Genomic DNA, 24,179 nt, shown 5'->3' with positions numbered 1-24,179 from the left:
TACCATTGGCATAAGATAAATATGCCAAAGGTCGGGCAGATCACACGGTCAGGAGATTGAGTCCATCCTGGTTAACACGGTGAAACCCCGTCTCTACTAAAAATACAAAAAATTAGCCGGGCGTGGTTGTGGACACCTGTAGTCCCAGCTACTCGGGAGGCTGAGGGAGGAGAATGGCGTGAACCCAGGAGGCGGAGCTTGCAGTGAGCCGAGATCGTGCCACTGCACTCCAGCCTGGGCGACAGAGCAAGACTCCGTCTCAAAAAAAAAAAAAAGCCAAAGGTATAATTCCAATTTCACAAAACAATCTCACAAGCACTTCCACTCTTTAGGCTGAGGCAGGTGGATCATGAGGTCAGGAGTTCAAGACCAGCCTGGCCAACATGGTGAAACCCCATCTCTACTAAAAATACAAAAATTAGCCAGGCGTGGTGGCACACGCCTATAATCCCAGCTACTGAGGAGGCTGAGAAAAGAGACATGTCAATTACTAAATTGTTACCAGGACAAGTTATCAAAAAAGACAATGAAAGCCATAAATTTTTTGTAATTTATTTATCCATGAACACAACAGTTTCCAGTCTTCAGCATCAGATAAGACCAAGTTATTCAAATTAAAATGTTAAAGATATGGTTTTAACAGAAACAAGATCAGGCTGAAAACTCATGAATATCCATATCCACATAATGTACAAAAAAGAAAGACTGATATTATTCCAAATGTTTCTATTTGAAAGTAAAAGAAAATCTGTACAGCTGAATCTTCCCAGTAAACAGAAAGAGAAAATATTATAACACAGTACTAATCTTCCACATAAGTAAGGCCACATGCAAACAACAAGAAAGATAACACCCAAAATTGCAGTGTTTCTTCAAAGAACCCTTCTCTAGGGAACATATTTAACACTCCAACCATCTTCTATTCTTCCATGGGCATACTAAAAAAAAGTATTTTTCTTCCCATCATAACTACTCAACCCAGTGTTAATTCTAGGCCCAATTTTCCCCTGAATCATTTCTGCCTTTTTGTTCAGTTTTCCCTGCCTAGAGCACCCATCACAATCTCTTTAGTTCTTCTATCCACTCTGAACTAGAAATCACCTTTCCTTCCATACAGCTTGTATTCCTTTAAACCCTCTAGGAATTGCTAAAGAGGGGTGAGGGGCTGAGAAGAAAGGAGACTGCGCAATAAGAGGTCTGGCAGTCTATTTTACAGAACAGCCTGCCTCTGCACATTACAAAGAGAGCCAAGAAACTAAAAAGCCTGCTTCTGCAGATGTTTCTGAACTACTACTTTTGTTTTTTTTTAAAGGAAGACAGAAGAGATTTATGAGAGATGAGAGAAAACAAAATGTACACTCACTCTGGCACTTCATTAGGTTCAGGAAGGGAGGCAAATAAAGGTACCTAGATTTTGAATGAATCCACTGGTTGTGGCTGAGAAAGCCTGGTACTTGCCAAGAACACCAACATATTAACCTTGCCATGAGGATACGGTCTGACATGTCTCCTCAACCACTTGTCTAACAGTAGGGTTTCTGAGTGATGAGGGTGGTGGTGGTAAAGAGAGGTCTTTTGGAAGAGGAACAGGTCTTTTGTGTGCTGACAGGAAAGCTGTGTCCACCACGAGTGTTCTGGAGATCCCTGTTTATTAGAAACCAGAGAGTGGAGCTGGCAATGGTCTGGGATATGTTCACTCAGCACGGAGCTGCCCAAGTAGGAGTACTTGGGAATAGCCAGTAGCAGGCAGCAATAGGTGACCAGAGTCTCAGGAAAAGTAATGGAGTCCCATAATTCACACAGACCAAGTTGCCCCCTGCTGTTCTCCCTTGACTTCATTAATGCCCAGCAATTGTCCACAGGCCATGCACCTGTACTGTCAGATGCAGAGCAGGGTGAGCCGAATAGGTGTTTAATCATAGCCAGAAATCCAGGTAGGAGGAGCCAGACCAGAGGTCCTGGGAACAAACAGAGTCCAAACAAAGGTAAATACAGTGTAACCTACAGCATCATTCGCTTCGCTTAGAAGGATGTGACCCATCGGCTGGGAGCAGGTGATGTTAATGCAGAATAGCAAGACGACCAGGTGAAAGGGAGCAGCATAGCCACCAAGGTCTCAATCTTCAGGTTGAGAGCGCCGAAACTTTAAACAGAGGGTACAGGAAAGTCAGAACAAAAAAAGTAAATGGCATACCTAATGCTGTTGCCCAAGCACAGGTCCAGCTGGTACTGGCAAAGGACCTTCTGCAGGAGTAATTCCAAAGGCAAAGGTTAACCAGACTGGAACCCAAAGGGCCTGGGGATCTCCACTGGCTCCCTTATCGGGTGACGTCTAGCTCTATGGGCGTCTTCACCCAACAGGTAGTACTGCAGTGGATTTGACCAGAGGTCCTCTTTAATAATCTGAGCAATCCTGTCGGACTCCGGAAGGCTGTGGTCTGAAAACCAGGTGAAGAAGCTGCAGATGACATGTCGGTTCCTATGAATGAAGGACTGGGGTCCATGGCCCCGGCGCCACATGATTAGAGTGGAAAAAGACACCACTTGGCCGAAGGATCTGACCTCATATACCTTTACAATCAGCTTGTTTCTGAAGTAAGGGTTTCTTTGAAAGAAGAACTTAAACTTGCAGCCTGTCCTAGGGTGTCTGAGCTCCTTCACTTCCAAATTGGTTAAGTAGCTTAACATCTCGGCATCTTGGCCTCTAATCATGGCAGACAGCTGCGGGTGGTGGCGGAAAGCAGTGACCCAGAAGCCCGGGATATTGCAAATAATGTCATTCCTCTGCTCCAGGTAGTATTCATGAATCTGCCCAAACCTGCGCTCCACCTGCAGGAGGGCCCTGTCAGCCTCTGCATTCACGGAGTCCAGTTCCAGCTGGATGGACTCCAGGGGGTTCAGGTGGAGACCCACGTTCAGGGACCCAGGCCCTGCCCCCCTGTTTACCTCATCTATTGCTCTGTTTTCTTCCGCCACGTCCATTTCTTCCCCTCTTGGCTTCTCATCCACTGGGGCTGAGAGCATGGCACACTCCTCAGGCTTCACGTCCTCGGCCTTCCCCTCTGCAATCACTTCAGACTCCGACCTCCCTGCACCACAGGTTTCTAGGGCCTTCTCCCCACCTAGGCCGCGCGTCTCTTCACCCGGAAAGCCATTTTTGAGGCTGCAGTCAGTTGTCAGCGAGTCAGAGGCTGCTTCTAAGCCCTCCGCGGGTGGTGGAGTCACTTCCTGCCCCGCTTTGATGGCTCCATGACTGCGACCCGCATCGACCAAGATGTGGAAAGTATGGCCACTATCTGCGGGATCCTGGGGCGCGACCCCCTCCTCTGGAAGCCGAGGCGGTGGGAACACGACTGGCTCCAAGCGGCCATCAAACATATCTGCCATTACCTGTGTCGCCTTGCTCTTTTCTCGGGACCTCTGGCCCTGGTGCGGGTCTTCCGGGGCATGGTCGAGAGTAGCGGGGCTGTGAGGACTCTCCGGGAGGCTCATGTTGGTAGCGGCCAGGGCAGCAGTGGGTAGAGGCCAGGCCAGTGGTAGGTTCCTCACACAAAATGGCGAGTAAACACCTCGACCATTTGCGCCGCCCACTTTTCAGTCTCGCGACACCCACCCCTCAGTCTCGCGACACCCACCCCTCAGTCTCGTGAGTCTGTGGTGGTGTCCTTACGTCTTTGTTATTTTAGCCATCGTGCTGGATGAGTAGTGATATTACATGGTGGTTTTAATTTGCATTTAGCCAAAGTCTAATCAGCTGAGAACCTTCTCATGTGTTTGTTGGCCACTAGGATATTCTCTCTTGTGCAGTATCCGAGGCTTCTCCCTGTTTCTCTACTGGGCAGACATTCTTTTTCATATGGATTTGTAGGAAGCCTTTGTACATGCTAGATACTAGTCATTCTTCCAGTATTAGGTATTACAAATATTTCCTCCCACTCTGTGGGGTTACTTTTTCTTTTTTGGACTCAGAGTTTCGCTCTCGCCCAGGCTGGAGTACAATGGCGCGATCTCAGCTCACTGAAGCTGCCGCCTCCCAAGTTCAAGCGATTCTCCTGCTTCAGCCTCCCAAGTAGCCGGGATTACAGGTGCCCACCACCATGCCCGGTTTTTTGGTTTGTTTGTTTTGTTTTGTATTTTTAGTCAAGACATGGTTTTGCCATGTTGGCCAGGCTGGTCTTGAACTCCTGGCCTCAGGTGATCCACCCACCTTGGCCTCCCAAAGTGCTGGGATTACAGGCATGAGCAACCGCACCTGGCCTACTTTTTCACCATCTTAATGGTACCTTTTGAAGAACAAAAGTTTTTCATCTTAATATGTGCCGATTTGTCATTTCCCCCTTCACCTTAGTGTTTTTCTGCTCTGTTTAAGAAATCTTATCTCTTACCTGGGCACAGTGCCTGACGCCTGTAATCCTAGCATTTTGAGAGGCGTAGACAGGAGGATCAGTTGAGCCTAGGAGTTGGAGACCAGCCTGGGCAACATAGCAAGACCCCATCTCTTTTTAAAAAGAAGAAAAAAAGAGGAATCTTATCTCACCAAGATTGTTCAAATTTATATATGCCATCCATCTGGAATTGATTTTTATGAGTGGGGTCACAATTTGTTTTTCTCCATATGAATATCTAATTGACCCAGCACTGTTTATTGAAAAGACCATTCTTTCCTTATGCATAGGTTTTTAAATGTTTCCGTCAAAAGTGACATAAATCATTGGCTACAGCTAGTCAGTTGGCCTTGTCTAACTTAATAGCACAGGGAGGAGTAATCTTTTCTTGAGCCTGGAAGGAGGAAACTGGAAATATTGGCAAGTGCTGTATCACTCATCATGAAAAATAATTTGAGAAATATATAAAAGACCAATAGAATTAGGCCAAAGGACATAGAGAAAAGTAATAATAAACAGGAGAAATTTATGTAAGACAATACAGAGCATCAACCAAAGATTAATAATAAAAGGAGAGAGAAAATAAGCAATATTTGGAAAGAAAATTATAGTCACATTGATGGTTTAAATAAATATAAGACAGAATGTTAGACATCTTTATGCCAATACATTTTCAAACTTAGATGAAATATATGGCTTCATAGAAATGTATAACTTATCAACACGGACTGAAATGCAATAGAAAATCTAAATAGACCTAGAGACAATAAACAAATGGAATCAGTAGCTTAAAAAAATGTTTCCACAAAAATAGCATGAGATTCAAATGATTTTGAGGCAACTACTACCAAACCTGCAAGGAACACATAATCCATTTTTATATTTATTAAACATTCAACAAATACTTGTATTTATTATACATTCGACAAATGTTTATTGGGTACCTACTGTGTGCCTGGTACTCTTATAGGCCCTCTGGATATAACAGTGAACAGACCAAAGATTTCTTCCCTCCTGGGGTTTACATTTTAGCAGGGGAGAAAGATAATAACAAGAAAACAATATTGCACATTAGAAAGTTATAAGTGCTACGGAAAAAAACAATAGAGCAAGGAGATTGAAACTCCTGGGGGTAGGGAGTGGGGAGCAGATTGTAGTATGAAATAGGGTGGTCAGAGGAAGCCTCATTGAAAATATGAGATTTTGGCAAAGAGTCAAAGAAGTTGAGGGAGTCAGCTAGTAGAAATCCTGGAGGAGAGCATTTCAGTACAAGAAGTGTTAAGCAGAGGCACTTAAGACAGGAGCTTGCCTGGAATGTTCAAGAAATAACAAGGAGGCCAGCATGACTGGAGCAAAGTGAATGAGGGACGCTAGATCAAGTAGGGTCTTGTATGATAGTGTAAGAAATTTGGCTTTTATTCTTAGTGAAATGGGAAATTACTACAGGATTTTGAGCAGAGGACACAAAATCTGACTTAAATTTTGCGTGAATCACTCTGGCTCCTGGGTGAAAAAAAATCTGTATGGTGGCAATGGTAGATTTAGGGGGATCTTTTAGGAGGCTGCTGCAGTAACCCAGGTGAAAGATGTTTCTCGGACCAGGTGGTAGCAATGGAGGTGGATGGTGGATATAGTCTGATGGTAGAGTCAGCCTGATTTCATAGTAAATTGGCTATGGGATCTCTTAGTTCATTTTCTGTTGCTGTAACTGAATACCTGAGACTGGGTAATTTATAAAGAAAAGCTTATTTAACTCACAATTCTGGAGGCTGAGAAGTCTAATATGCTGTGCTATGAAGTAGCAAGACAAAAAAGCAGAAGAGCAAGCAAGCACCTGGGAAAGAATGGGCAAGAGAGGCTGACTTGCATTATAGCAACCCACTCTCTCAAAAACTAATCCATTCCCATGAGAAGTTATCCAGCCTTGCAAGAAAAACATAAATCCATCTTAACGACCTGATCACCTCTTAAAGGCCCCACCTTCCTGCATGGGGTATAAGAGAAAGAGAGAAGTCAAGGATGACTCCAAGGATTTTGACATGAGCAACTGGTAGGATGGAGTTACTGGAAGCAGAGATGGTGAAGGTTATAATGAGGAAGATCTTTGCAGGAAAATGAGAGTTGTCTCTCTTTTTTAACATATTGTTTGAGATGATTATTGGACACCAGAGTTGAGATGCCAAGTGGGCATAATGAGTTCAGAGCTCAGGAGAGGTCTGAGATAGGTATTCACATTTTGGGATAATCAGCATGCATGGAATTTAAAGCCAAAGGGCTGGATGAGAACACTAAGATAGTGAGTCCTGATAAGCTGGGCCCTGAAGACTCCAAAAGTATAAGGTCAAGAAAAATAGGAAAAACAGCAAGGAAGACTGAAGAGAGAACAGCAGGGTAGGAAGGAAACCAAGAGAGTGCAATGTGCTTGAAGCCAAATGTGTAAAGGAAGCTGTTCAGCTGTGTCACAGGGTGCTCACAGGTCAGTTAGTATGAGGTCTGAGAATTGACCGTCGGATTTTACAACAAAGAGTCACTGGTGACTCAAAAAGAGCACTTTCAGTGGAGTGGTGGGGGTTGAAATACGTTTGAAAGGGAAAGGGAGAAAAGAAATTGGAGACTGAATATTGACAACTCTTTTGAGGAATTTTTCTCCAAAAAGAAACAAAGAAATGGGATCATGACAAGAGAGTAGTCAAGCTACTTTCAGTGGAGTGGTGGGATAATAGCTTGGCTGGAATAAGTTTAAGAGAAAACAGGAAGTGAAAACAGCGAGTATATACAACTCTTTTGAGAAGTTTTGTTTCAAAGAAATGGGATGATAGCTGGTGGGGAAATGGATCAAAGAACATGTTTTTAATATGGGCGATGAAGCATGTGTAAAGAAGCAGGCTGATGTGAATGATCCAGTAGGGAGCAAAAACTAATGATGTAAGAGACAGAAGGAAGCATTATTGGAGGGATGTCCTGGAATAGACAAGAGGAGGTGGAATCTAGTGCCTAAGTGGAGGAGGAGATGTCAGCTTTAGGAGCATGGCAAGTTCACTAGTGGTAACTGGCAGGAAGTCAAAGTGTGAGGGTATATATGCTGGTAAACAGGTAGAAGTGATAGTGAGATTTATGAAATCTTCTGATTGCTTCATTGTTCTCAGTGAAATAGAAAGCAAGATGATCAAATGAGTATGAGGATGGGGCAAGAGGCAGTGGGAGTCTGAGGACAGAGAAGAAGGTATCAAATAGTTGTCTAGAGAGAAGAGTGACTAGATTATGACCTAAAGTATTGTCAGATAACGTTAAAGTCATTAATTGGAAATGAGGCCCATCAGCATGGCTGTGAATTTTTCTCCAGCCACATTCAACTTACAGCTGCAGTGTGAATAAGCAGAGTTGGATTTAGAGCTGAAACAAGAAGGGCAAGAGAATAATTATAATAATTGATCTTAGAGTTTAAGCTGGAGGAACAGAAGACATACAGGATGAGGTCAGTGAAAACGTGGTCTGATCAATGAATTGGAAGATTCAGGGTACTGAAGGTCTCCTGGGGTCAAGTCCTAGGGAGAATAAGCTAGAGGGCTGAGAGATAGTGGTTTGAGAATGACCTGCAAGGGATTAGTCAGAATCCTATTAATGAATCCAAGGTGGTCTCTAATGAGGCAGACAGAGGATAAGGTCATTGCAGGGGAGGAGGTCAATGAGCCAACAGGCCAGGGTGGGAAGGATAGTCTATGTGTATATTGAAATCACTGAGAGGTAAGACAAAAGAGAAGTGAGAATGAGGCAGGAGCTAAAAAACATGAGAAATGAGAGGGAATGACATGAGAGTAGCAACGTTTTAGGGCAATAGGTGGTCCAAACCATTGACAGGAGACTCAAAGCTGGATTTGTATTCTAGGGCCATGGTGTAGCACCACTACCTTTCAATAAAATCAGTTAGTGGGAAGGCAGACACCTTTAGAATTTTCTATTTCTTAATGTCACAGACCCTGGTATTATACATCCCCAAGGATACACATACATTAGGAAACATGTGTTTTTTTAAAATTGCAAGATGAGTAGTGATATTATTCTTTGAGTTAATTGTGAGGTGTTATTTTCTTCTGGGGTTCCATTCTGCTTTGTTCTAAGGCATGGACTAGAAACAGTTGAAAAGAATAATATACAATTTCAACTTTGGAGCCTGAAATATTCTGGCTATAATTTTTTTTTTCCTAAAAAAAGGGAGAACGAGGAGAGCCATATAAAATCAATGAAATGTTTTGTCAACTAGAGGCAGAAATAGAGATGTGGAGAAAGAGGGAGAGGGAGAAAAAGGAAAGAAAAATGGAAAATGAGTAAGGGAAGGAAGAACGATATGGCTTCTTGGGAAGAGTACAATTTAGTCACTAATCTGCACATCATAGAATTGTAAAGTGTTTAAATTCTCTGGGAAACAGAAAAACATGATTTTTTAAAAGATAACCTTAATATAAGGTGACTGAAAAGAGCCTGTGAATTGTATAGTCTTCTTTTCCTTGGACTCCTCAAATATTCTTTTTCGGTTCTTGTTTTGAAAGGGATCCCTCTCTCTTGACTTAAATTCTTTAAACAACATTGTTTATATAGTGATTTAACATACAGAACTATTTTTCCTAGAACTAGGCCACCCAGTTTAGAAAGCTGAGGGCCTGAATACAATATATTACTTTCGTAAGATTCAAAAGAATGTTGGTAAACAAGAGAGGGAGATGTACACTTTGCTAATTTCTTCTGTTTCCCATGGAAAGTTTATCAAACTGTTTGTGAAAGAAATGGTCAAAAAGAAGTTTTAAGTGATTAACCAAGTAGCTTTACAGCTGCAGTCGTCTTTATTGCATATAAATATAGATAAAAGGGGAGAAAAATATTTGAGTTACCAGGGCATGGGAAATGATTTACCTTGGCAAAGTTAATAAATTATGATTTAATCATTTTCTACTAATATAGCACTCATAGAAAGAAAATATACATTATTACGCCTGGTGAAACTGTAAAAGGCTAAAAAGTCTATGTAGGGTCCTGGCCTGATAGACTAGCCCCAGAGTGTTTCAGCCAGGGGTGAGCGGAGTCACAGGCTTGTGACTGGACCTGTGTCCTGGCGAGTGTCAAGCATCCCCACCAGTGAATGCGATATAGGAGCAAAATGATGCAACCACTGTTACAGTGTTTATGTTACACAAAACCAAAATACCAGTATTTATACCAGACTTTTATTTTTAAAGGTTCAGTATTCAGGAAATACAACAGTGAAACTAAGTAATACGTTTTAAATGCAAATTTTAAAATAGATGTTATAAAATGTTTCTAATATCTAAGTGTTATACATATATAATCACTCTAGCCTAATTTAAATTTTTTTAAGTATTAGAAAAGAAATTGATACTACAGTAAATGACTAAGTTGGCTAATCACTGAAATTGAAAATAAAAAAAGTGCATTGATGTCATCATTACCATAAGAGTATTTTTTGGAGCAAATTTTTTCCAGCTGCTATAAAAGCTTTCAGTTTCTACACTGGTGGCAGAGAGGTGAACAGAGTTTTGCTCTAATTCCTATTATTTTCTTGAGTTGTCATCTTAGAATAATCTCTTTGTGATTACTTTTTTTTAGAAATAACTTTTTTTATGGATGGCAAACTGTAGTTTTTAAGTAAAGCATTTCTAGTTTTATCTTTATCATCTTTAATTTATCCTGTTTGGATATAGATTAGGTACAACTGTATCACCCTAATTAATTACTGTCCCATTCACATTCCACTTTATTGAAAGGTCTTTGAAGTAGGAGTAAGATTTATGTATGTTAAAGAAGGTTTAGAAGCTGGGTGTGGTGGCTCATGCCTGTGATCCCAGCACTATGGGGGGCCAAAGTGGGAGAATCACCTGAGGCTGGAGTTTGTGAGCAGCCTGGACAAGGTAGTGAGACCTGTGTGTTAGGTCATTCTTGAATTGCTATAAACAAATACTTGAGATTGGGTAATTTATAAAGAAAAAAAGTGTAATTGGTTCAGCAGCCTTTACAGGAAGCATAGTGTGGCATCTGCTCATCTTCTGGTGAGACTTAAGGAAGCTTACAATCATGGCGGAAGGCAAAGGGGCAACAGGCACATCACATGGCAAGAGCAGGAGAGAGAGGGAGGTGCCACACACTTAAGTGACCAGATCTTGTGAGAAATCACTCACTGTCAAGAGGATAACGTCAAGGGGATGGTGCTAAACCATTCATGAGAAACTGCCCCCATGATCCAGTCATCTCCCACCAGGCTCCACCTCAAACACTGGGGATTACATTTCAACATGAGATTTGAGCAGGGACAAATATCCAACCATATCACTCTGTCTCTACAAAAAAATTTTAAAATCAGCCAGGCATGGTGCTGCATACCTGTAGTCCTAGCTACTCAGGAGGCTGAGGTGGGAGGATCGCTTGAGCCCAGGAGTTGGAGCTTACAGTGAGTTATGATTGCCACTGGCACTCCAGCTTGGGTGACATAGTGACACACCCTGTCGGAAAAAAAGGTTTGGGGTGTCAATTGTTATTTTCTCTTTCGTTTGGAGGAGTATAGAGTTGCTCCTTCATTCTTTTCAAATTTTAATATGTGTATCACTCTTTGCATATGTTTCAAGATGATAATTCAGAACCTTTTAGAGTATTGGATAATCATAGTAAAATAAATATACCAGAATTTCATTATTTTAACATACACCATATACTGAACTGCCAGAATACTGAGAAAAGATATTACAATCACTAGTTGAAACCAGGAAGCCAGCTTCAGTCATCAAATCCAAATAGTGAGCACAGGAAGAGTAGTATGTGCCTATTTATTGACCACCTTTTGTGTGGCAGGGAGGTGACAGATGTTTAGTGGTGAATGAAACAGGCATGGATCGGTGTCCAGAACTGGTTCCATCTGGTGGGTTCTTGGTCTCGCTGACTTCAAGAATGAAACCACGGACCCTTGTGGTGAGTGTTAGTTCTTAAAGATGGTGTGTCCAGAGTTTGTTCCTTCAGATGTTCAGAAAGGTCCGCAGTTCCTTCCGGTGGGTTCATGGTCTCGCTTGACTTCAGGAGTGAAGCTGCAGACCTTCGCAGTGAGTGTTACAGCTAATAAAGGTGGCGCGTCTGGAGTTGTTTTTTCCTCCTGGTGGGTTCGTGGTCTCGCTGACTTCAGGAGTGAAGCTGCAGACCTTCTCAGTGAGTGTTACAGCTCATAAAGATAGTGCGGATCCAAAGAGTGAGCAGGAATCTGGCTCCAGTTGTTCATTTCTTCTTTTTATTTTGAGACAGACTCTTACTCTGTTGCCCAGGCTGGTGTGCAGTGGCGCGATCTTGGCTCACTGTAACCTCCACCCCTTGAGTTGAAGTGATTCTCCTGCCTCAGCCTCCCAAGTAGCTGGGATTACAGGTGTGTGCCACCATGCCCGGCTCATTTTTGTATTATTAGTAGAGATGGGGTTTCACTATGTTGGCCAGGCTGGTCTTGAACTCCCAGCCTCAAGCAGTCTGCCTGCCTCTGCCTCCCAAAGTGCTGGGATTATAGGCGTGAGCCACCAAGCCTGGCCAGTTCATTTCTTCTTTTAGCATTTGTGTGTGTGGAGATGGAGTCTCAGTATGTTGCCCAGGCTGATCTTAAACTCCTGGGCTCAAGTGATCCTCCCACCTTGGCCTCCTAAAGTGTTAGGATTAGGATAAAATTATTCTCAGTGAGTGTTACAGCTCATAAAGATAGTGCGGATCCAAAGAGTGAGCAGGAATCTGGCTCCAGTTGTTCATTTCTTCTTTTTATTTTGAGACAGACTCTTACTCTGTTGCCCAGGCTGGTGTGCAGTGGCGCGATCTTGGCTCACTGTAACCTCCTCCCCTTGAGTTGAAGTGATTCTCCTGCCTCAGCCTCCCAAGTAACTGGGATTACAGGTGTGTGCCACCATGCCCGGCTCATTTTTGTATTATTAGTGGAGATGGGGTTGATTAGGAGCAGATATAGATATATATCTTTTTTTTTTTTTTTTTTTTTTTTTTGAGACGGAGTCTCGCTCTGTTTCCCAGGCTAGAGTGCAGTGGTGTGATCTCGGCTCACTGCAAGCTCGGCCGTCCAGGTTCACGCCATTCTCCTGCCTCAGCCTCCCAAGTAGCTGGGACTACAGGCTCCAACCACCACGCCTGGCTTATTTTTTGTATTTTTTTAGTACAGACGGGGTTTCACCGTGTTAGCCAGGATGTTCTCAATCACCTGACCTCGTGATCCGCCCGCCTCGGCCTCGCAAAGTGCTGGGATTACAGGCATGAGCCACCGCACTCGGCCGAGGTGCAGAAATATTAATTTGCAGATGGACACATAGGAAATGGCAATGCGAAGAAATGAACCCAGGCCATCTGAGCCTATAAAGCTCTTCTTTTTAAACTCTACGGGGTACTCTCTGAGCCACTCTCAGCTACAAAAGAGGGTTAGTAATTCTTATCTCTTGTGGTGGACAAGGTAAGATATGGAGCTGAGTGGCGAGAGGCATTGATGCTATCTTTATCTGTTTCTGTATTGTTGAGTTGTTATAATGAGCATGTATTATTCATGTATTTTTTCATCAAGAAAATGTTTTTTAGGGGCCTATGAGAGTGTCTGGCACAAAGAGGCTCCCAATAAAAACATTATTATGTCTGAAAGGAAATTCAGACTTTCCATTTGACTTAATAGGAATTCATCAGCTCCAGAAGCTTGGTGAAGAAAAGAAAAAAGGGCAACAGCTAGAGGAGAATTGAGGTGAGAGGTTTTTACTTTCAAATGAGAAGGGCTTATACATCCTAAAGTAAGGGGTGGGAACAGAAGGAGGGAAAATAAATTGGGAGCTGGGGGAAGAGTGGTCCTAAAGCCTCCCTAGATGAATTTAATTATTTGGGGGAAAGTTAATAGTGACCAGTTGTTGACATATATATAAGCCCCATTTCATACATGCCATGAACAATAGGCCTCCCTGGGGTAACAAAAATTTAAAGGTCATTTTGGAAAATGAGACAGGAATTAAAAGAACTCTATGGCTTGCTTTCTTTATCTACCTGGTTCTGGCAATGTGAGAATAGGTTTTCTGAAGAGGAGCCAACAGTTTGTTTTTCCACTTGCGGCTTACAATGGTAAAATGATTGTTGGCAAAAGAACATCTTTTCAAGCAGCTTCCCTTGATGTAGGTCAGAGGGGCAACAAGCAGAGTTATTTCTGCATCTGGGAAAAAGGTTCAGGGCTATCTTCCTGGAATCGGCTCTTGTTTCAGAATCTAAAATAGATTTGAAATATTCTGCTATTTGGGAATTGGGGCCTATTCATGCTAAGCACATCTGCTGGTAGCTGTTGAAATTCAAATAAATTTAAATAAAGTCCAAGTAATGCTCATATTACACTTACCAATTTCAAATTTTAAAAATACATATATACAATACCTACACCCCAGTTGGTATCACTACCTAAGACACAATATGGAAAGCCTTGATTTTCTGCCAGCCATAGCTGCTTTGAACCTGAACCACAACATTTAATTCCTTTGAAAATGCCCCTTCCTCCCTACCTGAACTTTTCAACTGAGATTTATTTTCAAAAGTTTAAATATGAACTGTAGCAAATAGTTCTATATTTTGGTTTTGATCATTTGACAGACTTTAGTAGCTGCAGTGAGGTTGTTGGACTACTTAAGTCATAAAGCCGGGATTGAATAAATGCATTTTCCTTCTTGTCATCTTTCTGTTTTTAGTAAATACAGTTTACTTAGGTGTGGTGATTAAGGAAACCTGGTCGATTTATTTATACACTATTCCATTCCATATTCAAGGTGTCTTTTAAAAGGCAAAGTAAGGGAACTTGCCTTTTTAAATTAAACCATGACTTTCTTATGGTGATCTAGCAAATGTATGGAAAGAAGAACTGGCTGGGTGCAGTGACTGACACCTGTAATCCCAGCAAGTTGGGAGGCTGAGGCAGGAAGATCACTTGAGCCCAGGAGTTCGAAACCAGCCTGGGCAACATAGTGAGACCCAGTCTCTACCAAAAAAAAAAAAAAAAAAAAAAAATTAGTTGGGAATGGTGGCATGCATCTGGAGTCCCAGCTACTTGGGAGGCTGAGGTGGGAGGATGCTTGAGCCCAGGAGGTTAAGGCTGCAGTGAGCTGTGTTGGCAGCACTGCACTCCAGCCTGGAGCAAGACCCCTTCTCAAAAACAAAAAATAGAACAATTATTTTAAGGTTGTGAGTTTTTCTTTTTTTTCCTTAATAGTTAAAAATTTGAAAGGCATTTAAGTGACATATTCATGTCATAACCTGAGAGTTTACAATGTTATAAGTAGGTAACACACTAAACACATCACATGAATTATCTCTTAATTTAAACCTCATAATTACCCAACGAAGTCTGTGTCATCATTTCCATCTTACTTATAAATGTATCCAAGTCTTACAAATAAGTAATTTGTCCAAGGTCACACACTCAGCCAGAAGTGAAACTGTGCCCAGTTTTCAAATTATTAACTGTTTTGATTTTTATTATTATTTGTAGAGACAGGGTCTCACTATGTTGCCCAGGCTGGTCTTGAATTCTTGGCTTTAAGCGATTATCCCAGGTCAGCCTCCCAAAGTGCTGGGATTACAGGCATGAGCCACTGTGCCCAGCCTGAGCTGTTAACTCTTAATCTAAACAATGCCTTTTCCATAAGAAACCGTAAACAAGATGGCAAGGGATGGCAAAGAGGATACTGAAATATGTTAGGAGCTACGTACAAGAAATAAATTCACAGTTAAAAGATGAAGACCTTTATCTAAATCCAGGCAAACTGTAAACTTTAAAAAGAATTATGATAAGAATAAAGCATCAGGAAGGAGAAGGACAAACTGATGACACTGATATCCCAGAATAAGACTCCATAGACAAAGGTATAACCATTATCACATATGGTTGGTGACTCCCGCAGCGTGTTCCTCACCTTCCCCAGCGCCTTTGGGAAATGGGAGTGTTCTCTGTAAAGGTTCTGGCATGGTGAAAGATCCTAACTCTAGGAAGCTGAATAACTTACCATTTGGCATTAATATCCCTGATTTCTTCTGTTTAACTTTTTTGCTCTCATCTCTATGTTGAAAAATGCAATAGGTATTAAAATCAGTAATAATGTTCAATAACTAGTACAGCTGTTCCCTTATTCCACCTCAATTTTATTTATAGAAAAGCCATTATTCCACTATTCTATATCAATAACAATTTTCATTTGTTTTTCTATGTGTATAATATGAATTATATTAAATAACAAATTTTCCAGTTTTCATAATAATTCTTCTAATGACTATATAACAGTCTGTTGAGTTGATGCACTGTAATTTATACTGGGTATTTTGTTTCCAGTTTTTTGCTATTATAAATATCCTTCCAAGAACTTATTTATGCATCTAATTTACTTGAATTTTGTCATATGCAAATAGTATGTTTATGTCCTCTGACCATTTATCTCTTGAGGTTTTAATATTTTTGAACAAACTTTTTCCCTGTTTCCTAATTGTGTTTCTCTTCTTGTGTGTTTCAATCATTGTTAGTTTTTTTATGTTAAAATCACTTTTTCTTGATGTTTTTAAGCTATTTTTTTCTTTGTGATTTCCATTGTTGCCATAAGCTTTTCAAAAATACTGTCTAAAGATTTCATAAATATTTGATGCATATTTCTCTTAGCTTTGCTAAAAATTAAAGGATATATTTAACTCTTTAATACACTATGATCTTACTCTGCTATGTACTATAAGTGCTAATTTAAATTACTTTTTGTTTTTGTGTTTGTTAGCCAGTTATCCTGGCAATTATTAAAATATAATTAGCCAGGCATGGTGGCACACATCTGTAGTCCCACCTGTTTGGGAGGCTGAAGTGGGAAGATCATTTGAGCTCAGTAGACGAGGCTACAGTGAGCCATGATCACACAACTACATGTCTTACACTGCTTTATTCAATTAGTGTAATAACTTATACTTTAGGTTTTAGGATTTCCTGGGGAAGTTCTGGAGACTAGAGCAGCATCATAAGTCACACTTTCTTTGTTAATGTGGAGTTTCAATATTTAACAAACAGTAAATAACTTTACTTGGTGAAAATTGTTTTTCTATGTAATATATATCTCAATCTGTTTATCCTGTTTTGTATAGTCCATTAAAGCTTTGTACTTTTCTTTACATATGGCACATACAATTCTTTATAATTTTCTTTATAAATGTCATGGTTTGAAACCACCTTTGCAGAGATGATGAAAGTGAGAGATTGAGGCGAGATGCTTCTCGCCTCACAGGTGGTGCTCCTTGCTCATTCCAGGGCATAGGCCAAGCTCACTATGGAAGAAATTTAGTTTATAGGTTGACTTGGAACCAAGGATGATAATAGTCCCTCCCTAAAACTGATCCCCTCCTTGTCCGGGACTGAAGCCACCTTTGTAAAACTAATGAAAGGCCACAAGATTAGTATTATGGGAGGAGCCTCAATTCTGCTCAAATGTAGGCATAGTTTCTATAATCCCTTACTGCTCAGTACTCATGTGGCCAGAGGTCACAAGATTTAAGACTTCCCCAACTGCTCCCACAGATAACATCACTACTGTTGAACCTACGATTGGGTTTTTGAGATGTTTTTTCACTTTTGTTTTCTGCCAACTGACTGACCATATCCAACCAGTGACTCATGATTCAACCAGTGTGTCCCGTGGGCCCCTACCCAAAGGAGGACTCACCACACTGGGATCATTTTCCATACCCCTGTGATTTCATCCCAAATCAATCATCAGCACCCATTCCCTATCCCCTTATCAGAGAGACCGATTTGAGTGATAACCCCAGTCCTTCTGCTTGGCAGCATTGCATTAATTAAACTCTTTAACTGTAATACCACGACCTCAGTAAAGTGGTTTTTTCTGTGTCCCCTCCGCCCTTTTTTTGTGGCTATGCTAAATGGGATTTCTTCTCTTTTTGTTAAACTAGTGGTTACCACAATAAAGAAATTCCCTAATTATAGTGAATTCACTATAAACCTAGTCACTTTGATAAACTCATATAGGCTAATAAGCAAATTTCTTAGGATTTTTAGACATGCAATCCTTTCTGCAAATAATCATAGTTTTCTCTCACCCCTTAATGTATCATTCTATTGTCACGAAGTGAATGCAGTTGCCATTATTCCTGTATTACAAAGAGTGCTAGGCTGGAAAGGCAAGAAACGTACATGTTACTTTCAGTTCCTCAACTGAGGAAGCCATTGATGAAGCACCTTCTCTTCATGGATCAAGCACCATGCTAGACACTTCATATCAACCATCTTGCCCAAGGCTGAGAACAAGCCTACCAAGTATACAATTATTAAATATCAGTGTTGAGGAAACTGAAGTTTAGCAGATGTAGGCTGCCCATGTTAGGCCCCAAGAAGCAATAAAAAAATGGAACACTGAGGGGCCTAACTATGGGGGTCTGTGAATGAAAGGCTGTGAGTCTGTGGCTCTGGGCTCCTGTGACCTGGCAGGTTTATCTCTACCCAGGAGCTGCATTGCCCATGAACTTTGGCCAGTGATCTATGAGGAACTAGGGAGGGATCTCAGAGCTGAATCCACTCGCTTGCATCTGTGTCTTGTGCATATACTTCATACTCCCTGTTTCTAGGTCATAGTAAGTCTATGTGAAAGTAATCCTGAAGGTAGTCTATGTTCTTGTTTTCACTGCTTTCCAACCCATCAGCCCTTTGAGGTTAATTTATCTCAGATCTTAGAAATAGCAAATGATGGAGTAAGTGGCTTCCTTCACGACAGTGGTCTTTCCATTGTACCAATGATGTCCTCATCTGAATGTAAGTCAGATAAGATGAACCAATTTTGACAGGCTGACTGTTCCTGAATATGCGTTATACAATTCTCACAGAGGCTGTACTGTCCACATCCTTGAGTTGCTCATATTGCTTTGCACATAACAAGTATTCAATAAATATTTGTTGATGCAGAATGAATGAATGAGGCAAAGACGACAGTCTTAATGCTTTTCCTACAAGAGAGACTTTCAATGCTAGAATACAAACTCATGTGTATCTCCTAAAAATCTCATCATTTCACATTTCAAATGTGGAATCTTCTATAAAGACTGCATTTGTCATGAGCCTTTTCACAAGAAGATGTTTAGTACCGGGTCAGCTTGTTTTCATCTTGTTTTCAAAGAATTGGGGTTAGGAAAGCAGGAAACTAGGAAGGATCAAGGTGGGAACAGTGGTCGGCAGGCTTTTCTCTGACAAAGTTGTTTGGGTTATTTTTATCATTCTGCTTCTGTTACAGCAACAATATGAGAAAACTGACTGTTCAAATTTACTAGAGTCTGTCCAAACCCAGTTATGAACAAATGACAAACTATGGTGCACATGCATTAACATTTCTATTTGGGTATGCAATGGGAAACTAAGTCTTATATTCCCGTCTGTAATTTAAACATACAATGTTTTAATGCTCCATTAGAAGATATACTACAATACTAGTACATTACTTGAGTGTTCTTTGTTATGCCAAAAAATTCCAAAGGAAGGTACACAGCCCCTAGGAGGCATAGAATCTGTAGATTTTGTAATTATGGTTTTTAAACTTAAAATCTCATTGAAGTCATTAGTTAACATTTCTAAACTTTTTGTTTGTCTGTTTTTGGTTTAGATTCTGGCTCTGTTGCCAGGCTGGAGTGCAGTGGGACAGTCTCACCTCACTACAACCTCTGCCTCCTGGATTCAAGCAATTCTCCTGCCTCAGCCTTCCGATTAGCTAAGATTACAGGTGCCCACCACCACGCCCATCTAATTTTTTATATTTTTAGTAGAGATGGCATTTCACCATGTTGGCCAGGCTGGTCGCGAACTCCTGACCTCAGGTGATTCACCCGCCTTGACCTCCCGAAGTGTTGGGATTACAGGCATGAGCCCTCGCACCTGGCCACATTTCTAAACTTTTATGCCTGAATAATTCTGAATAGATATTCCAATAACCTTCCTACCCTCCACTTCATCCCAGCCAAAGCCGGGAGAGAGGAAAGACCTATACTACCAATAGTTACAACAGTTATTTTTGGAATTAAAAACAGGAATTTGCACCATGAACAAGTGTCTTGTTTTGTCTTCTGAGCTTCTCAAAAACCACCATTATATTGAGACTATAAAATTGTTCTCTAGGCTGGGCAAGATGGCTTATGCCTGTTGTATTAGTCTGTTTTCACACTGCTGATAAAGACATACCTGAGACTGAGCAATTTACAAAGGAAAGAGGTTTATAATGGACTTACAGTTCCACGTGGCTGGGGAAGCCTCATAATTATGGTGGAAGGCAAGGAGGAGCAAGTCACGTCTTACATGGATGGCAGCAGGCAAGAAGAGATCTTGTGCAGTAAAATTCCCCCTTATAATAACCATCAGATCTTGTGAGACTTACCATCACAAGAACAGGGCAGGAAAGACCTGCCCCTATAATTCAATCACCTCCCACCAGGTTCCTCCTGTGACACGTGAGAGTTGTGGAGATGAGATTTGGTAGGGGACACAGCCAAACTATATCAACTGTAATCCCAGCACTTTGCGAGGCTGAGGTGGGAGGATTGTTTGAGCCCGTAAGTTTAAGACCAGCCTGGGCAACATGGTGAGCCCATTTCTACAAAATAAAATAAAAAATTAACCAGGTATGGTGGTGCACACCTGTGGTCCCAGCTAGTGGGAGGATCACTTGAGCCTGAAAGGTCAAGGCTGCAGTGAGCCATGTTCACACCACTGCACTCAGGCTGGGTGACAGAGCAAGACTCTGTCTCAAAAAAAAAAAAAATTCTCTGAAACTAAAAGAAAAATCTAGGGAAATTAAACATTTTTTGTTGCAAATCACTTAACCTTAGAATGTCAAAGATTTTCCCTAAGTTTTTATATAAAAGGAAGCATGGGAGAGAGCCATAGGGAATCAAACTTTTATGAGCCACAGTATTTGCAAGAAGAGAAAACATTACATCAGCCATGAACGGTTTCTCCAACATGGATACAAAGCAGAATGATGTAATAGCAACTGCAGTTTTGTGCTACCACATTAAACAGTGGTGCTTTCGTTATCATTTAACTAAACCAAAATATGCAGTTCAACCTCACATAGCTCAAAATACTCAGTTCAACCTGAGATGGGTCCTGAATTCTCTAGACCATGTTTCAGGATTCTGAATATTAGTTTTAAGTTCTGTGTAAGGTAAGGTGTAAAAGAAGAAAAAAACCTCCTTGCCTCAATAACTTTGGTTTTAATAAATGCACGAATAAATTTATTCGGACCTTGAGTTAAAATGATTCAGCTCTACTGGATGACCAAATTGAGGCTGCTTTTCTTTATTTATTCAAGTTAGATTTCATGTAAACCCTTAAATTGTATGAATTCAACTATCATTTCTAAAGGAGCCAGACTAATATGAACCTAAATCTGAGTATACTTTTCCAGAAACAGCTGACTATTTAGGTCTCGTTATCTGTCCTGTATCTCACTATCTTCTTCCCAACCACAGGAAACTGAGGATTGGCTACTGACTATTTGAAATTGGCTATTTCATAGAGGTAAAAATCTCATCAGTACACTTGCAACAGTCTTTAATTTTGAAAGAGGAATAGTACCACTTGACTATTTCTAGCTTCCAGTATTAGGTCAGGAGAGAAAACATTTCTTTAGAACCTTTTCCATAAAATCAGGGAATAATTTAGGAATGGGGAAATCTTATAGTGTTTTATTTCAGCTCTCCCAGGGATGTGCTTCCCAAGGCTCTCACAGGGGAGAAACTGATAGCTATCAGTATGAATCAGCTTCATATCTAACAATTTCCTTTCTAAGGAACATCAAGCATAGAGAAATGATTAAGCATATTTATACAGTCTAACATATTAAGTGAATTACATTTAGGTGAAATTAGAAAGTCAGCACGTATTGTTTTATAATGAACATCCAAGCCCTGCTTGATTTGCCTAATGGACTATTTGATAATGGCAAAATACATTCTGATTTAATGGAATTTCTAATTAGTTAATATTTAGTCAAACAAAATGCAACATTAAGCGTATCCCTAATTATATATATGATAGCAGTTTACAAAGCAATTGGTATGTGTTTTATATTTACATTTAAATATCATGTATCTTTTTCTGAAAAAAAGTTGAAACTAGAACATAAATAGCTTACATGTTTATCCTTTCCATCCTTGTTAGGAAAAATTCCTTTAAAGAGGTTGCAATTATTACTGCCCCCCGATAATCATTATTATCCTTGTGCTTAATTTTCATTCCTCTAACCTATCCTTTACCTTGAGTTTTTATCCCAAAATACAACTTCATCCATGTCTTTACAGAAAAAGTCAAAGTCCTTAGCAAGCTGTGCAAGACCCTTCCCCTTTATTAACTAAAATAGCATATTTTAGTTAATAAAAGTCTCTCACTCAAAATGTCTTGTGTCTCCATGTTGTTAGTTTAGGTTTAGTTTCAGACAGCATTCTCTTTGTTAAACATCCTACATACATTAGTCTAATAGTTGTCAATGTTATAACACTTATTTACACACTGGGGGAAAAATTACCCTTGCATTACCATGATAGAGTTACTAAACCCACTGAAAAGACTCAATACCATGGGTAGAATCTTCAATAGTGTTTAACTCTGGATGTCATTACCTCCCAGCTAGAGACATTGTCAATAAAATTTCAGCATTTATTGTAATGACTTTGACTTTGATCATGAAAACCACATTTCATCTTTTTCTTTGGGTTCAGATTGTTCTTTCACACACACACACACACACACACACACACCACACACAAGAAAAATTGTTTTTTTCCTTTAGGGACTTTTTCAAACCCTTTTATAATCTTTTGTTAATTTTAAATTGATATTTACTGGAGAAAGTTGAAAATAATTAAAAAAGGAAAGAATGAAAGCCATTCTTATTTCATGGGGTAACCACTATTATCCCTTTAATGCACATTTCCCAAATATTTTCCTGTCCATATGTTATTTTCTCACAAAAGTGGGGTCATCTGCTACATCCTGTTTTGCAACTTGCTTTTTAAAAAAGCATAATACCATATTACAAACATCTTTATATATTAGTAAAAATTCATCTTCATAAATTTAATGGCTATTATTTCTATTTATGGAAATAACATATAAAAATTCCTAATTATTAGACATTTAAATTGCTTGAAACACTTTGCTGTTACATACAATGCTGTAATGACCATTCTTGAGGCAAAATCTTTACCTACATCCTTGATTATTAGGATAGAATTTTAGGAGCAGAATCGCTGAATCAAAGTGCATGCTCATTTTATTTGTTTATCTATTTAATAAGGCAACACAAGCAAGATGTACAAAAATTCAAAAGGACCAATGGGAGATTCAGTGACAAATAACTCTCCCTCCTTCCTTTTCCCTCCTAGGAGATAGCTACTTTTAATAGTTTCCATTTATTTTTCCAGAGATATTTAATGCATTTATACACACACACACAAATCCTTTAATATGGCTATTAAGAAATTAGTAAAATTGGCTGGGTGCAGTGACTCAGATCTGTAATCCCAACACTTTGGGAGGTTGAGGCGGGTGGATCATGAGGTCAGGAGTTGGAGACCAGCTTGACCAACATGGTGAAACCCCGTCTCTACTGAAAATACAAAAATTAGCCGAGTATGGTGGCATGAGCCTGTAATCCCAGCTACTCAGGAGGCTGAGGCAGGAGAATCTGTTGAACTTGGGAGGCGGAGGTTGCAGTGAGCCGCAATCACGCTACTGCACCCCAGCCTGGGCACCCCAGCCTGGGGGATACAGCGAGACTCCGTCTAAAAAAAAAACTAAATGATTTCAATAATGAAATTTGTTTTATAATTTCATGTGCTAGGTAATCATAGGCACAAAGCTTTCTACAATTAGGCAACATTCATTACTTCAGTTCTATATTACTTCTTAATTTATATTTTACCTTACCTTTATGTAATAATACATTACTTGTCATCTACCATGATATTTTTATCTTCATTGAACACTTTAAAAACATTTTATTATAGAAAGTTTCAAACATACCCAAAAAGAGAATGCGATAAATCCCCAAGTCTCCAACTACTATGCACATTTTAATTAATTAATTTATTTATTTATGACAGAGTCTCGCTCTGTCACCCAGGCTGGACTCTAGTGGCTCACTCGGCTCACTGCAAGCTCTGCCTCCCAGGTTCATGCCATTCTCCTGCCTCAGCCTCCTGAGTAGCTGGGACTACAGGCGCCCGCCACCATGCCCAGCTAATTTTTTTGTATTTTTAGTAGAGACAGAGTTTCACCGTGTTAGCCAGGATGGTCTCAGTGTCCTGACCTCGTGATCCGCCGCCTTGGCCTCCCAAATTGCTGGGATTACAGGCGTCAGCCACCACACCCAGCCCATTTTAAGTCTTTCAATAAACAATGCCAGGTTTTTCTCTATGAAAGGTTTTTAGTGAGACTTATCCTGTCTTCATTTTGTTGTGTTGAATTTTATAGCTGCTGAAGCCAATCTTACATCTTTTAGCAAGAATAAATTGGTGGTAGGAATAGAAAAAGTATAGTAACTTTTGTTGCACTGTGACAATCGATTTTATCTGGCATGGTAATGCCAATCAACTTGACATCATTTCCTGGCTCAGTGAGTTGGAATAATTATGAGAATCCATTCAGAGTCTGTGGGGAAAACTGCTAGGATTGATTAGCAATGTCTACCATTGGAAAAGTAGAGAACTGTTGGCTTT

At 40.3% G+C, this 24,179-nt stretch overlaps 2 protein-coding genes across 3 annotated transcripts in view; one reads left to right on the top strand and one right to left on the bottom strand.

Annotated features, from left to right (window-relative positions):
* Nucleotides 1-24,179, top strand: part of ACYP2 (acylphosphatase 2) — a 190,077-nt gene that overhangs the window by 139,089 nt on the left and 26,809 nt on the right. Inside the window, exon 4 of one of the 2 annotated variants that reach the window (XM_063649384.1) lies at nt 13,084-13,149. The exons of the other annotated variant lie outside the window; for it this stretch is intronic. Within the exon in view, the coding sequence (XP_063505454.1) occupies nt 13,084-13,111 (28 nt within the window). The 3' untranslated portion in view covers nt 13,112-13,149. Of the gene's footprint in view, nt 1-13,083; nt 13,150-24,179 lie in introns of those variants that run through there. 2 annotated transcript variants of the gene reach the window in all.
* Nucleotides 537-8,701, bottom strand: TSPYL6 (TSPY like 6). Its single transcript, XM_054476179.2, has one exon. It carries the CDS (start codon nt 3,490-3,492, stop codon nt 2,272-2,274), a length of 1,221 nt encoding a protein of 406 aa, XP_054332154.1. The 5' UTR covers nt 3,493-8,701; the 3' UTR covers nt 537-2,271.

This window comes from Pongo pygmaeus, chromosome 12 (assembly GCF_028885625.2).
Source record: "Pongo pygmaeus isolate AG05252 chromosome 12, NHGRI_mPonPyg2-v2.0_pri, whole genome shotgun sequence".
NCBI classification, from domain to species: domain Eukaryota; kingdom Metazoa; phylum Chordata; class Mammalia; order Primates; family Hominidae; genus Pongo; species Pongo pygmaeus.
Note: the sequence above shows the minus strand (reverse complement) of the source record. Positions and strands in the feature narration are given on the sequence as shown.

Bases quoted from the DNA above. Each gene is read 5' to 3' on its own strand.
- TSPYL6 (XM_054476179.2), bottom strand. From the start codon at position 3,492: ATGAGCCTCCCGGAGAGTCCTCACAGCCCCGCTACTCTCGACCATGCC.